Raw genomic sequence first — 15,988 nt, 5'->3', positions numbered from 1 at the left:
AAAAGAGAGAGAGAGATGTTCAGGAAGATGAGCACCCTACCTACGAACACCTGTGCGGAAGCTCAAGAAGAAGACCACCAGCTTGCCTACACCACCTACCTAGTTTCAAAAGCGATGGGAGTGCCAAAATAAAAAAGAGACCATGAGAAGAGAGAGAGAGAGAGTATGTCACACATTAAAGTGACCTCAATTGGCACCACCCACCTAGTTTCAAAAGCGATGGGAGTGCCAAAATCAGAAAGAGACCATGAGAGAGAGAGAGTATATCACGCATTAAAGTGACCTCAATTGGCCTCAATGATTATAGATTATGTAGCCATTATAAAACCCATAAACCATCAAATTTGAATTTAAAACTAGGCTTGGGGGAAAGAATAGGCTTGTGATAAAAATTGGAGGTTCGGGAAGTCAACGAGCCAAGAACCAAAATAAAGTAGCATAGAGGGCGTGTTCACATCTGGTGTGCCCTTTTAACCAGCCTTGTGACCTTAGAACAGGATTGTACATGAAGGTGTGTGCTCACGGCTCATTTTGGTGTTCCCTTTGTGCAAGCTCTTGTGATTGATTACATCACCTTTGTGGTTTTTCCATACAACGGACGCTGGACACCAAACACACGTCGCTACATTTACATATGCAGGGCTATAACAGACAACAAATATCTTTCTGACAAGGGGTTGCTTACAGAATTGCGGTAATGCTGCTGTCGTCGCACTTACCTGTTGGCCAGGCATCAATCTGCTGCTGCGGGAGAGCGTGCGACGATGTCTGCCTTCGATCGGACCACCGTAAAGCCAGATCACGAGGAGCCGTAGGCGGCCGGTTTATGGATCTCTCTTCTTTCCCCTCATGCTCATCATCAGCAGCTCCTGCGGATGGAGTCCTGCGGCTGCCCTTGGCAATGGCAGCCCTGAACTCTGCCGAATTCCGGAAGTCGCAAGAAGCTGCCGCAGCGCGCAGCCAGGACGAGGACGAGGACGAGGACGAAGACCTGTGCCCCGTTGAGTGCGTCAAGGAGTTCCGGACCAATGCCGAATTGGCTGCCATTCTTGACGCTGCAAAGGCAAAGAATGCCCTTGTCGTGGTCGATTTCTACAGGACTGCTTGCGGAAGCTGCAAATACATAGAACAAGGCTTTATCAAGCTGTGCAAAGGAGCTGGTGATGACGGTGAGGCCGTCATTTTCCTCAAACACAATGTAAGTGTACTGCGTTTTATCTTGATCTCCGGAGATTTTTCTTCCTGTACTGTACATGTGGAGCGAGCGGCATAATTCAGATGAGGCAATGGCAAAGAGTCATGCCTGTCTTTCGTTTGTGACAATGGGGATAACTCCTTGAAGATAGATAAAATTTTTTATTGTGGCTCCCAAAGTGCATGTGGTTTAGAACAGGCTCAATTGCGTGTCTTTGGATTCTGCTCTGTCAGGTGATGAATCAATGACAATGCTTAATTTGCTCAAACCTTGAAAATTGCCCAGTTCTTTGAAGCAAGAGTGTATGCTAGCATCACTCAAGCGTTTTCCCTGTCTTCACTCTGCTATCTTGCCCTAGAACTATCGAAGTTCCTTTGGGTCATTGCTTTTTAACCATCCAAATTCCTCTGGCTAGCTTGCCCTTTAATTCCGCTAGTTGTATTTGCTATCTTACCTTTGAACTTCAAGGGTTGTGACTCGTCTGCTCCTTAAACATTGAGCATTGGCATTTTGTGTTGAGACACTTGGCAGTGTTGTGGCATGCTTAGGTTTTCTCTAGAATCGGTTAATGTTGTCTATATATAAGGCCACCCTCTTTACAAATTCTTTACTATAGCTAATGTACTAAGGTGAGGAGGGCCCACCTTAGTCATGTTGGACAGCAGGGGCACAAGATGAGGTACTAAGGTGGGAAGGGCGGACCTCTTCACAGCTATTTCTCATCAGTTCTCTCAATCATGATACTGGACAGCTATCCTCTGCCAAAATTCTCAACAATGCAATGTCAAAAAACGAAGAATCTCATGAGGAAGATCTTCTTTGAAGCTTGCACAAATTTTATGGAGTAGATCAATATCTTCCATAGAAGGCACTTAAGAAACCCAAAGTGGTATAAATGAAGCTGAATCAATTTTGCCTGATGAAAAAAATATTCATGGATATGCTTTGATTGATTAAAATATACTCAAACTGGCTGGATAGCAAACAATACAGGGAGCAGCCATGAGGAAGTTGCACAGATGCAAATGAGACCACATACGGCAACAAACTTCTGCTAACCAGTTCACATGCCTAATGCACTTGCAACTCTGTTTCAATACCCTCCACTAGTGGTTGGGCTGCTTACCTCCAAACATGCACTGACTTAGAGTAGTTACTTGGATTCTTGTATATTTAAAAGTATCCTAAGGCTCTAGGAAAGGCTTTAAGCGCTAGTTAAACTAGAGTTTAAAAAGGTTTAAGTTCTGTTCTCCAAGTAGGTTAGAATCATGGACTGACAAATTGCTGATATGTGACAAATCAACAGAAAAAGAATATGTATACTGTTGATAAGATTTCTATATTAATTAGTTTAATCTGCTTCCCTTGAAATCAAAAGATATCTAGAACATTAGATTCTAGTTAGCCACAAATGAGTGGTTATAGGTCATCTGGACCCACACAGTGGTTGGACCAAAAGTAGTCAATGATTCCACCTATATGTCCCGATTGAGTGCTTGAGATCTCACCTTCATCATTTTGGCTCTATGTTCATCTCTCTTGATTGCTCTCCACTCTCCTCATTAGTCTTCTGATTTCTTTAGGCAGACCAAGATGAGCTACCACCAAGACAAATAGGAAGCATTAGGTATTTCTGGCTCACTTGCTTTAACCTAGGCTTCATAGTTCAAAGATGTATCCAAACCCTATCCTTGTAGATAACATCTCTCTTTGTGCTTATGTGCTTATCTAAGGTTAGACTCTCTTAGTCAGCTTGTCCTCTATCGACTCAAAAAACTTCTCATAACTTATAAGAGTTGCTGATCACGTTGGCTGTGAAAACCATCTGAGTTGAGTGAGAGTTAAACCAACATTTGAATGCAACCTTGCATGGAGCCTAATCTGTAGGAAGCCACCAAAGGACTCTTCCTCGTCTTGCTGGTTATGGACGGTACTTTATAGACAATTCAATGCCAATTGGTCGTTTGTCTTTATGTAGGCATCTGTTGGAGGTAAAAAGCACTAAAAAGTCATCGGTAGTAGAAATTATGCCAAACAAAAGCACACCTAAAATAAGAGATACACTTTGCAGCATTGCCCCTTGTTTGAAATGATCACAAATGCGAAATGATATGAATTGACAATTTTGCAATAACCTCTTCTGTGTCCATACTCCAGCAAGGAATTAACATTCGAAAATTTTTAAATCTATGAAATTGGTGGTGAGATGTGTATGAATGTGTGATCTTGTAGTGGTGGGAAAGGTCATGCCAAACTCTACACTTCAATGGCTCATCACACAATGGGCAAATTCTAACATTACACCTTTGGTTTTTCATGTGAAAACTTGGCTTTATCTCAAACAAGACGCTAAAGCATATACTCATGCATTTGCAACCAATAGGAGTGTTGCTTTTACCTTACTAAGGTACTATTACTTTCTCGATGACCATAAAACATTGAGTCATGGTAGCTAATGCAATAGGTAGTTTAGGAAGAGTTTGAACCTTTGCTCTTGTAAAAAGTTTACAAATGGACCCTTACTAATTATCTCCTTCTATATAGGTTGAGCTGACCATGCATGCTTGTTATATCCTTGGACAGGGGTCATAAAGTGACCTAGTACATTCGCCTTATGGGCACTTTAGGCTTAGGGCAGTTGAGTCCTATTATCCTATGATTAGCATTGTCAATGCCTACATGATGAGCTGCACAATGGGCTTCGAGTTGTATAAATAAGACTTGGCTGCCCTAGCCCTAAAGTGCCTCCTTGGAAAGTATCAACACTTGCAAGTTCAAAGGGGTACTTTAGGGCTTCCTAGCCCGGAAGTACCCCTTTGGAAAGTATCAACACTTTCAAGTTCAAAGAGGTTAGGAATTAAAAATTGAGGTTGGGCAACATTTAATGCTGTTTTAAATAAGGGTAGGGCCAAAGGGTTGTTCAGCTTGAATTTGCATGTGGAGGTCCTAGTGAAAATGGAAATTTGCCAAGTGTCAAGTTTGGATCAGTTTTGGGCTATATGCAAGTGTACCTCCATGTGGGGCTCCTTCTTTTCCATTCTGGTGTGGTTTTTGGGCCATCCAAGGTTGGAGAAGGCTGTGGAGATCAGTGTTGGGGGAATTCACAGTAGCTGAAGTTCAATTTGGATCTTTGAACAGCAGTAGAAGGTGAATCTTGAGTAGGTGACATCATATGGGAGGCTCCTAGCAGTAGGCGATTGTTGTTTGGGCACTTTTCTCACGGGAAAGTCAAATAATTTTCTCTAATTTACTGTTAATCTCTTCTCTTTTAGCAAATTTGAATTTTCTCAGCCCTAATCTACTGTTATAGACTTAATTTCAGTGAAAATTTGGGTTTCCAGCCTATCTTGAAAAGGGTACATGAAGGAATTAGGGATGTATGAAGCCCTATTGCGGTAAATCAGAAAATTTGCAGCAGATTTGAAGCCATTCAACCCACTACAGTAAAAGAGATTTGCCGCCAAGGTTGAAGACCCAATTTGGCCCCTTGAAGTTGCAAAATCAAGGGGCAAATTGGGGATAATTGCTGCTGGTCATTATCCCAAGGGTTGGAAATCAGAAATTTCTCTCCCCCCTGTATTCTCCCTCATCTTTGTCAGATGCATGTGCAATTTGGCTGTGGAAATAGGAGATTTGAGCCTCGGAGTTAAACCTGATGTGTTGCTGATTGTGGATTTGCTAATCTCAGTCTAAAACCAGCAAGGTTTAGGGTTTGCATGGCTGCACTATGTGCATGCTATTAGAATAGCAAAATGTGCAACAAAATAATGAGACATGAGATTAAAGAAAGAGACAATGCATAAGCTGTAAGCCAGGAATAGGAATTCACTATGATAAGAGTATAATCATTGAGCACAAGCTCCCTCTCTCCACACCAAGAATCTGCAAGTACATGAATGGATAATGGACTATGGCCACACTCCCTCCTTTTAAAGACAAAATAAAGTTGTGCATTGTCTCTTTCTTTGATCTTATGTCTTTCATTAAATTACCAAATAAAGAATAAACAGAGTGCCATTAAATTGGGTTGTGGAATCTGGATGCCTGTGAACCTATGATATGACCACTGTTAGCACTCTCTCTCAGAGCACAAGTGAACAAGCAAAGAGCAACAACCAGGATGTAGCATGGATACTCTAGCAGTGTGTACTCCGGTGGAAACATCTCGGTAATAAAGCACCTTGAAGAAAAAGGCCAAGTGGCATAATCCCTCTTTGAATGCAAAGTAGTCAAGCTAGCCACCTTGTACCTCCTGTGTAGCTTGTTGTGACACCAAGATTTCTCCCCTAGAGCATATGCATGCCTCATTGCGAAGTGGACCACGTGGCAAATCTAGCATCTCAAATCTTAGATACAAACAACTTTAAGAAACACAACACCTCGATTGACATAACTTATGACAGGCTGAGTGATAAGCTCCCCTTCAAGTTCATGTCCAAATCTGTTTTTGTCTGCAGGTCTCTCTTCTACCCTCTTTGATTTGACTGAACAGCTGTATTGACATCCTCTTTGCTGTTGTGGCCAACCTGATTAGTCTTCGATCTCTTCCTTAGTCGTTGCTGTAGTTCTTATGACTGCTGTATTGCGCTCATAGCACCACCTTTTTGATAGCATACAACTGTATATGCTTCCTGCTCAACGTTCCCTTTAGTAGATGGCCTTAAAGCTGCAGTCAACGTTGCTCTGTCTAGGCGTACTGTCACCTTGCTCCGATGTCCTTAAGGCGTCCTATTGCAAAGTCTGTATCTTTGATATGCTGCTCATCTTTTCCTCAGATTGGTTGCAGGGCCCCAAGCTACTCACGTCTTATCTTCTCCTTCCTAATCTGCTCAAGAGAGTAGGCTTCACCACCTCGTAGATTGCCTCACCACAGCCCAGATACAAGCTCTCTTTCTTTGATGATCAAATTGGTTGAACGCCTTCCGATCTGTCAATGGCCTTCTCTCTTCCATGCCTCTTAAGCCTTGCAAGACTCTCTTCCTACTCCTGATCACATGGCCTTCAACAACAGCACATGCTTTATTTTTCTCCCCTCTAATAATAGCCTCCTCTTTCCATTAAGCTTGGAGGCATGTACTAAAAGCATGCGTGTGTAAAGCTTGAGTTAGGTGCCATTCTCCATATATTCCACAAGGCAAGATTAAAAAAAAACTTTGCTTTTTCCTCCACTTTCTTGATTGCACACAAGTCTAAGGTCAATGGATACCCTTTCCTAAGGGTTCCCAAGCATGTTGGTATTCAAGACCACAAAGTAGGAAAGCTCATAAATGAAGGCATGGCTTCCCAAATGCTAATATATGCTTCTTGATGCTTAGATTTATTACCTCCTTCTTTGGTAATGATACTGTCACATTGTCCACATCATCTTGAAGTTGTCCCATCATAGGCTACATCTTGAGCTTTCACATGAAGGACTTCCGCACGACATCCACCGATGGAACCAAGCAATCAAATTTTCAAACTGACAGTTCAAACTAAATGGCAAACGAAAAGACACACACAATGGAAGACAAATTCCTAATGATGTTGACTAATGAGTTTACATTCCTAGTGAAAAACTCTGCCCTTAGATTCGCTGTGGTGGACGTGCAGCGTCACGATACCGCTCACTATATTGACGAGTGTAGGAAGTGATTGGCCAAAGAGAAGGACTTTGGTTTGGTTGTCTAAGAGACATCAGCTAGCAAATCTAGTGATGGTCAGCCAACCTTTTGGAGGAGGACTATGCATTTCTCACATGTAGTTTTAATTCTTCGATGGCTGATTCAATATTTAATGCTGCTGAAATGCAGCGCACGTGGTATTTTGATAGTGGGGCATCAAAGCATATCACTTCTAGGAAGTGTTTGTTTCATCTTTGCATTTAACCCTTGCTAGGAAGTGTGTTACATGTGTGAACAATAGCAATCATGATGTATGTGGCATTGGTATAGTCACTATTACCGCCATAGATGGTTGTGATTTCATGCTTCTAGATGTCTTTTGTGCTTGGCATTACAAAGAACTTGTTGTCTATCTTTGCTTTTAATAAGCATGGCTTTTAGGTTGTCTTTGAGGATGATAAATGCATTGTTAGAGACAGATGTGTTGAATCGTATATTCATTAAGGCATTGAAGATGATTAGATTGTTCGAAGCTTGGCATGATAAGAGACCTAAAGTTAACTACTTTTAAGTGTTTGGTTGCATAGCCTATCCACATGTTTCGAAAGAGCTTCATGGAAAGCTTGACGACAAGGCTGTAAAATGCATATTTTATTGGCTACAGTTCAGGGAGCAAGGGCTATTACTTGTGTGACCCATGCACAAAGAAAGCTTTTGAGAGTAGGGATGTCATGTTTGCTGAAAATGTTGCATTTTCACGTGATCAATTTCAAATCCCAGCTATCCATGACATTGGTGATGTCTGAGGGTCCTTTGCCACTTTCTTTGGAGTCCGTGCTTACTATAAATGGCATGACAAAAATAATCGTCTATAGAGCAAGCTGTTGTTGCACCATATGCTCCCGGACAACAAGGTTTTGATGATGGTTTGCCATATGTAGTGGAAGATGCAGTACAACATAAAAGGGTTGTTGTAAATGCAGCCAAAACAATCTCAGGATAGTTGTTACATACTCTCTAGGAGAGTAAAATGGATGATCCCTTACCTCAATGCACTTGAAGGGCTATTAGATATGGAGCATATGATGTGGGGGAGGCACATTTGATTGATTTTACGGAAGTAGATGATTGTGATGAGTATGTATTTATGAGTTCACTGTTGGATGATGATCCTACTTCCTTGGATGAAGCTTAGCAAAATGTACAGTTGATGCAAGCCATGCAGCATGAGTTAGACTCTATTGCTACCAACTCCACATGGGATCTTGTGGATTTACCACCTGGTAAGAAGGCCATTGGCACAAAATGGGTTTTTAAACTCAATTGCAAGGTTGATGACACTATTGATAGATACAAAGCATAGTTGGTAGCAAAAGGCTATGCGTAGAAGAATAGCATAGATTATGAGGAAACTTTTACTTCTACATCTGATATGAGTACTGTGAGATTTGTAATTGCTATGGCTGCAAATTATGGTTACAAAGTACATCAATTGGACATTAAGATGACATTTTTGAATAGGGATTAGCACGAGGATCTTTATGTGTCACAATCTCAAAAGTTTGTGGTTAAGGGAAAAGAGCACATGGTATGTAAGCTGTATAAAGCTCTTTATGGTCTCAAACAGGCTTCTTATGGATGGTACTCTAAAATTAATGCTTATTTGGCCAATAAAGGGGTTAAAAAATAGTCCAATGGTCATGGGGACATCACATTTTGAGATGCTCTAATCTTGTTGATAGCATTTGATTAAGATAATAATCAAATGTGCAAGGTTGTTTAGCACATGTAATGCACATGGCAGCTATTTCATGGTAATAGGCCAAGGATCCAAATAATGCAGTGGGTGTCAAAGGCAAAAGTTGTAATAAGTTATGCCTGACAAGTACTAGGCGGTACTTGGTGTTAGATTTGGGCTTAGACCAATTTATTGGCCACTAATGTTGGTGGTGGTATTAGAGACTAGGCATTAATCAATTAATTAATACTAGTCTAAGGGTTAATAATTACTCAGGGATACTTGGAAGACAGATTGGCCTAGCTAATTTAATTATTGGTTGGTAAAATTAATTTTTTGAATGCTAGAATAATTATTAATATTCTAAAAATTAATTTAATAAGTTGGATAATGCTGGTGTTCAGAAACCCTTCACCCTTCACCCTTCACTTGCAGTTTGCGTTTTTGTGTTTTGCGTTTAGGGTTTGCAGTCCCAAAAAGGGGCGCCATCCTAGGCTGACTATGCCTATTGATATGCCACTCTTATTCATTCCTTACGGCTGATTTATTCAGTCCGTCACCTCTTCTCTCTAGCCTCTCCACTACCCTCACACCCCTTCAAGAGGACATTGTGGTTCATGGTGCTTGGCTGTCTTCATCATCTTCCTTGTGCTACGGCACCCTTGTTTCCTTGTATCACATTCACTTCATGATTTAGAACTTCATCATTCCATTCATCAGAGTTTCTTCTCTCTTCTATTCTCTTCTCCATGTTTGCTAAGTTCACTCCGTGTTTCTCTCCGCCAACTCTACCGTCTCGTTGGTACATCATCTTTTGATATGGTATCAAAGCTGGATCTGCTTACCTAAGATTCTCCACTTTAGTGAAGGCAAAGACTGGTGGCGGGTTCGACATGCACTTCTCTTCTTCTTCCGTTGCATCAAAATCTCGTTTTTGTAGATTTCAGGTGTTTTAGCTTGCTGCCCACACCCCGTTCGCAGAGGACATCTCAGCTGAAGCTGTCCATTGCTGTCTCCATTAGTTGGCGCCTGATTTCCAGCCCTGTTGCGGTACAGCCTGCCACATCATCACAGTCCTGCTGCCTGCGTTTTTATCTCTTATTGCTGGTCGCATCCTCCTCCCACTGGCAGCTCATTTCTAGTCCTTCCACTGCCCTTTTACCCCATGAGGCAGACATTGTGGTTCGTGCTTCACACTGCCCTCACACCTCTTGAGGCGGACATTGCGGCTCGTGTTTTATGGTGGCTAACCTCTTTCTTCTTAAAAAATGCACACTGGTATCCATGGCTTCTTTACCAAGAAATGACCAGACTAGTGGGTGCTTCTACTGTGGCATCATCGGGCATCCCACCGAAGACTGTCGACATCGACCTTTGCTCCCCACCCCTTCGTATGCATCTTCCACCAGGCACTCCTTGTGCCACTTCTCCTTTCTGGGCCACAAAGATCGTTCTGCATCAGCTATCAGAGTACTATGCTCAAGGCAATAAGACGCATCCGATGTGCACTAAGTCCTTTCAAGCACATGGAGGATCGATTGGCGCTACGACCTCTCGGAGATCGTCGCAATGCTAGCGGCAGTCTTCTCCTACTTATTTTCAGGTACAGTGGCTTCCACGACCTATGGATTTGCCGTCCGCTCTTTCGAGAGACAGTGGCTGCTTGACTTCTTCCTCTTCTTCGGCTACCCTGTCTGCTCCACTAAGAGACAATGACTGTTGCCCACCTCTTGCTCATTCTGAGCCCCACCTTCCCCACCCTTGTGTCACAAGGACGTGAAAATTTGATGCTTTGCTTATGTTTAATTGATATTTGATTAAAGGATTAATCAAAAGTGCAATTAAAAGATGCACATGTGTTGCACATGTGAGGTGCAAGCTACTTTCTCACAATTGAATACCGAAGGACCCTGTGAAAAAGATGGGTGTCAAAGGCAAAAGTTGTAACAAGTTACACTTGTTAGATTCTAAGTGAATTTTGGTGTCAATTTGCCCCTAGGACCATTAATTGGCCATTAAGTGTCAGAGGTGACACTAGGGACTAGGCATTAATTAATGGATGAATGCTTGTCCAAGGGTCAATTAATGCATGGGACCACTTTGGGTTGCAAATGGCCTAGCCAATTCATTTTTGGATGGGCAAGGTCAATTTTCTGGGCATGGATTAAGGGCTGAATTAATTTTCAGAATTAATTAATTCTGAAAATTAATTAAATGGCTGGAAATTGCTGAAAATGGATTAAGAAAGCTGGCACTTGGCAAAACTTTCCTATGCAAGTGGGGGAAAGGCCAAATTGGGCTGAAGGGAGAGGGAAATCTTGTTTTTTCATTTTGGAGCTGTTGGAAAGAGGTATTGGACTGTTGTTGCCAGCTTTTGGGGCCAATTCCCAGCCATTGGAGACTATTTTGGTGATGGAGATTGCATATTCTTGACCTTGGGAAGCTGACAATTGCTGCTGATGCACTTTCTCCTGAAGATCACAGTCTTTGATGCTCCTATTGTTGTTGGTGCATCCGTTTGGGGCTGGTACAGCAGGGCAACAACTGATTTTGATCAGTTCTTCGCGACAAATCTCAAAATCTACAGCATTCTCTCATCTCCTTCAGCCTATGCTTAAGCATTCTCAGCAATTCTCAGCCATTTTTGTGGGCTGATCTGTAATTTCTGTAGTAAACCTTAATTCACAGCAAAAATTAGGATTTAGCAGCCACCTTGAGATCTGTGCCAGAGATGAAGGCTCAAGGGACTGAAATCAGCAGCTGATAATTGAAGATTATCAAGGGATTTCAGGAGCTAGCCTATCCCGAATTGATTTGGGGCAGCATTTGGCTAGCCAAGGGTCAAATTGGAGAAGAAGTCCTGGGTGAAACAAGGGGCAAATGACCCAAAAGGCTTGTTGGACATTTATGACAGCAAGAGCAATTGGTTAGCAGGAGGAGATTGAAGAATCTCAAGTTGTACTCCTTCCAATTGAATGAAAGCTAAAGAAATACCGCAAGGGGCACCAATTTTGGGGCCAACAGGGTGCCTACTGTCCAAGAATGTTATGGTAAAGTGTGTATTTCATTTTACGTGTATTTATTTATTGCTGTAATTAACTCTTAAATTAGGTTATCACCACCCATTCCAAGAAGGAAGGCTGGTTTCACCTCGACTACTCAGGTTCAAGAGGCTACCTCTGGGAGCTCTTCGGCATCCCTGATACCTTCTTTGGCACGACCGGCGGCACTCCCTTCATCATCAAACATTTTGGAGTCCGTGATCCATGAGCTTTTGGATTCCCTATCTACTTCAATGGGAGATTCAGAGGGGGATGTTATTTCTTTGCCCTCAGAGAGGGCATCTACTTCTTCTTCGACTTCAGCGGGAGCCCCTCCACCTTCCACCTCAGAGGGGGAACCTATTCCACATGAAGTTCTTCACCCATCCTCTACTTTCTTGGGGTCGCTATCTTCGACTAGTCATCTCTTCTACTGATACCCAAGATCTTTAGGTACCACCTAGATTGGGACCTCAGAGATTCAGCCGCGACTTGGTAACAAGGCCTTCGTATTCCTTCCAGCATGGGTGCATGGAGCTAGTGGCTTCTCTCCCGAGGTTGAGTTTCGGGTTCTCCAACTCACTCTATCTACTGTTCTTTACTGTAGGTTTCCTTTCCGATGGAAATCTTGGATCTTAGGGATCCTCTACATCTTCTTCCTCCTCTTCTCTTCTTGATGTGGTCACTTGGTTAGCATGGAGCCACCTCCCAAGATCGAGTACGGGCATATTCTTATGGTTCTCGGCACCACACAAAGTCTGATATTCCTCCTATGCATTGCATGTTTTCATCATCTTTGTACTAGGGCACTTGGGCAAGTGAACAATTTCCCCACAAGAGACACTGTTCAAGTTGCACTTGGTGCATGAGCATTCTTCAGTATGTAGCATTGCATCTCCACCTCACTTTTCTCTTGTTTCCCTTTTTGGGCTTGAGAGGGGGTGTTCACAAACTCTTCACCCTTCCCCTGCAATTTGCGTTTTTTATTTTTGCGTTTTGGGTTTAGAGTTTGCAGCCCCAAAAATGGGCGCCATCCTAGATTGACTATGTCTATTTATAAGCCACTCTCTCATTCATTCCTTACGGCTGATTTATTCAGTCCATCACCTCTTCTCTCTAGCCTCTCCACTACCCTCACAGCCCTTCAGGAGGACATTGCGGTTCGTGATTCGTGGCTATCTTCATCATCTTCCTTGTGCTATGACACCCTTGTTCCCTTGTATCACATTCACTCCATGATTCAGAACTTCATCATTCCATTCATCAGAGTTTCTTATCTCTTCTATTCTCTTCTTCATGTTTGCCGAGTTCACTCTGTGTTCCTCTCCGCAAATCCTACTGTCTTGCTGGTACATCATCTTTTGACAGCTGGAATAAGGGATTGTGAGGTGCCACTTGGCAAAACTTGCCCATGCAAGCGGAAAAAACGTTTCTTGGAGTTGATGGAAGCCTATTCCAGCCATTGAGAGAGAGAAGGAGGTTGTTAGAGAGCAAGCAGAGGCTACTGATGTAATTTGTAGCCATCAGGGATTAGTCCTACAGCATGTGATAGTAATTTGGAGCCCTATAGGAGTAGATGACAAGACCCCAAGGTCCTTTTGATGCAGATGACAATATCTTTCTGGTGGTCCTAAGCTGTAGGTGATAACTTCCATGGCTGTTCGAGCAGGGTATCATTGGCTTTTTAACGTTTCTTGCGATGAAACTTTGAAATTCCTCTCTACAACCCCCAACCATCTATCTAGTTATCTTAGCATTTTCCCATAGTTTGAGCCATCATAGGAAGAGATTTTAGTCAATCTCTTGGCTGTAAATCCTAATTTATAGCAGAAATTAGGATTTTGACAGTTGCCTTAGGATGCGTGCTCAGAATTGAGGGCCTAGGACTTATATTTTAACAGTTGAAATTGAAGGATTTCAAGGAGATTCAAGAGGCCAGCCAGCCAATATCAGATTTGGGGCTGAAATTATCTTTCAAGGAGTAGGATGAAAGCCGATCCCCAAGGAAACCAAGGGGCAAATTGGTTTCGAGGTTTGTTGACCAATTTTGACAGCAAGAGGTACTTGGATTAGGGGAGGAGATCAAAGGATCTTAGTTATACTCCTTCCATTTGCAATATAAGATAAAGAAATATTGCAAGGGGTGCCAACTTTGGGGCCAATCGGGTGCCCAATGTCTAAGATGAAAGTTGTAAAGTGTGAATTTTCAGTTTATGTGAATTTTATGCTTGTTGTAATTAGTGCTTCATTAGGTTATTTACCACCCTATCCAAGGAGGAAGGCTAGCTAGGTGATGGTTGAGATCAGCAAAGTGCAGCTCTCTAGGATGTTGCCAACTGTAGGTGGTAGCTGATTAGGCTGAAATGCTGGTTTTGGGGCGGTGTGTAGCAATAAATGCAGAAAACTTATGTAGACAGCAGCCATTTGGTTGACTAGTAGTGTGGAGATGGCTGCAAACATGTTGAATCTGCATTGAAAGGCTGAGAGACAGGTGGAGGATGGTAGACAGCAATGATGGACGACCATCCTACTAGAGCCCAACAAAGTTCAGGGAGAAACAGGAGTCCTTACAATCAAAACCCTGTGCACTCTTGGAGAGGGAATTTTGTGGCATAGTGATTTTGGATTGGGGACATGAATTGCGGTCCCCTATCACCATGAGAGGGATCACTAAGATGGGAATGAGACTGGGACAGAGCAGGGATGGGATGGGACTGGGGCTGGAAGCTAGAAAATGGCATCCCATGTTGCTGTGACCTGTGGTCAGTAAAATTTGAACCTGACACATTATGAGATCAGTATAAGTAGCTGCCTCTATAATTCTTCATTGCTCTGTTATTGTTTCCAGTATCTTTTTATGAGCTGGTGATGATGACGAGGGCCACCATTGGCCCACAGTAACCTGCCCGGGGCCATTTGATTTGCCACTTGAGATTACCCATTCCCTTCCATCTCTCTGCCAGTTGCATTCCTCTCATCAAACCTTCGTATTGCTGTAGCGGCATAGTGACTAGGAAAAGAGCAAGAGCCCTGCAATAGCCAATTGCAAGTTCCTTATACCCTGATCGTCTTCATGTATTTAGATGATCCTTAAATCATGCATCTCCTGCTTCTATAAAAAAGAGAAAACAGCCATGGTAGCAAATGCTGCTAGGTTCCTCAGGCTTCCTTGGTTTTGATGGATTTCTAGAATCTTTTTGCTATTTGCATAATCTATGATCTGAGACTGCAGCTGTGATATCAGCTTTTCCACCCTGGACCTAACAACAGAGGTAAATCACGTTATGCTCCAAAGACAATGTTCATGGTTGCAGCTGTGTTCTTGTGTATGGCAACCTTCAATTTACAGTGCAAACTTCAGCTGTGCAGCCCTTTTTTAAATGCTTATATGCTTCAACTTGTTATGCATGCAGCATACTTTTTGATTCGTGACCCTACTTTCTGGTACAACCATAGGAATCTTCAGAGTGATGCATGGATTTCTTGTGCTTGCTAGATGCAAACAAACTTGTACATCTTATGCTTGCTAGGTAGAGTGATGAATAGATTTCTAGTGCTTGGTAGATATGGCTAAGATTTGCTTCAAGTAGTACGCTATAGGTTTGTTTCCATATGCCTATCGTTAACTTTCAAAGCAGCAGTATTGCCTTTGTCGGTATATATGGCAAAAGAGCTAAGATGTTCCTTTGTATATGGTAGGTTATGGATGAGTATGATGAGCAATCTGAGGTGGCAGAGCAACTAAAAATTAAGGTGAGACATGGGGTGATCTATTAGGTATCTAAATGCAGGTGTTGTGTTAGCGTGATTTCTGACATCAACTCGGTATTGGTGTGGTTAGGTAGTCCCACTTTTCCACTTTTATAAGGATGGACGGTTGGTGGAGGCTTTTCCAACAAGGGAAAAAGGTAAGATATTTGAGACCATACAAACATATATATCTTTGAGAGCCAAAGAAGTGTGATGTAGCTTGAAAATTTCATCCTGAACAACCAAGCGTTTTTGGATCTTACCCACCACAATAATTTGGATGATGAACCTGTAAATTGGAAGACTGTAATTCATCACATTGTTTCACACATGATGCTAATGCTAATCCTTACAAGGACAATGTACCTGAATTCTCCTCTTCTATTTATAATTGTAATACCCCATTACACCCCATTCAAATACTAACCGTAAGAATGTTGCTAACGTAGATACCACCTGAAAGTTGCAAAAGAAGACGAGGCTGTTAATAGCCCAGTTTGAGAAAAGTGTGATAGCCCATTGCATCCCATTCAATACCAGCCATAAGAAAGTTGCTAACATACATACCAGCTAAAAGTTGCAAAATAAGACGAGGCTGTGAATAGCCAAGTTTCAGAAAGCCGAGGGTGGTTGATGATAAGAGAATGAATACACTCGGTAT

General features: G+C 42.3%; 1 protein-coding gene across 2 annotated transcripts; it reads left to right on the top strand.

Moving 5' to 3' along the window:
- The first annotated feature begins 534 nt into the window (after positions 1 to 534).
- On the top strand, positions 535 to 15,641 carry LOC148020947 (thioredoxin-like 4, chloroplastic). 2 transcript variants are annotated; one of them, XM_087698770.1, is made up of 3 exons: positions 543 to 1,198; positions 15,277 to 15,330; positions 15,419 to 15,641. In XM_087698770.1, the coding sequence occupies exons 1-3, from the start codon at positions 698 to 700 to the stop codon at positions 15,539 to 15,541; spliced, it is 678 nt and encodes a 225-aa protein (XP_087554896.1). In that variant the 5' UTR covers positions 543 to 697; the 3' UTR covers positions 15,542 to 15,641. The 2 variants fall into 2 exon arrangements, with proteins under 2 accessions (XP_087554898.1, XP_087554896.1); XM_087698772.1 differs by lacking the exons at positions 15,277 to 15,330; positions 15,419 to 15,641 and adding an exon at positions 4,537 to 4,829 and having other exon boundaries at positions 535 to 1,198.
- The last annotated feature ends 347 nt before the right edge of the window (positions 15,642 to 15,988 follow it).

This window comes from Lygodium microphyllum, chromosome 18 (genome assembly GCF_053477565.2).
Source record: "Lygodium microphyllum isolate KBCC chromosome 18, Lygodium_microphyllum_v1.1.10, whole genome shotgun sequence".
NCBI lineage: Eukaryota > Viridiplantae > Streptophyta > Polypodiopsida > Schizaeales > Lygodiaceae > Lygodium > Lygodium microphyllum.
This window is presented reverse-complemented; position numbering and strand designations above follow the sequence as displayed.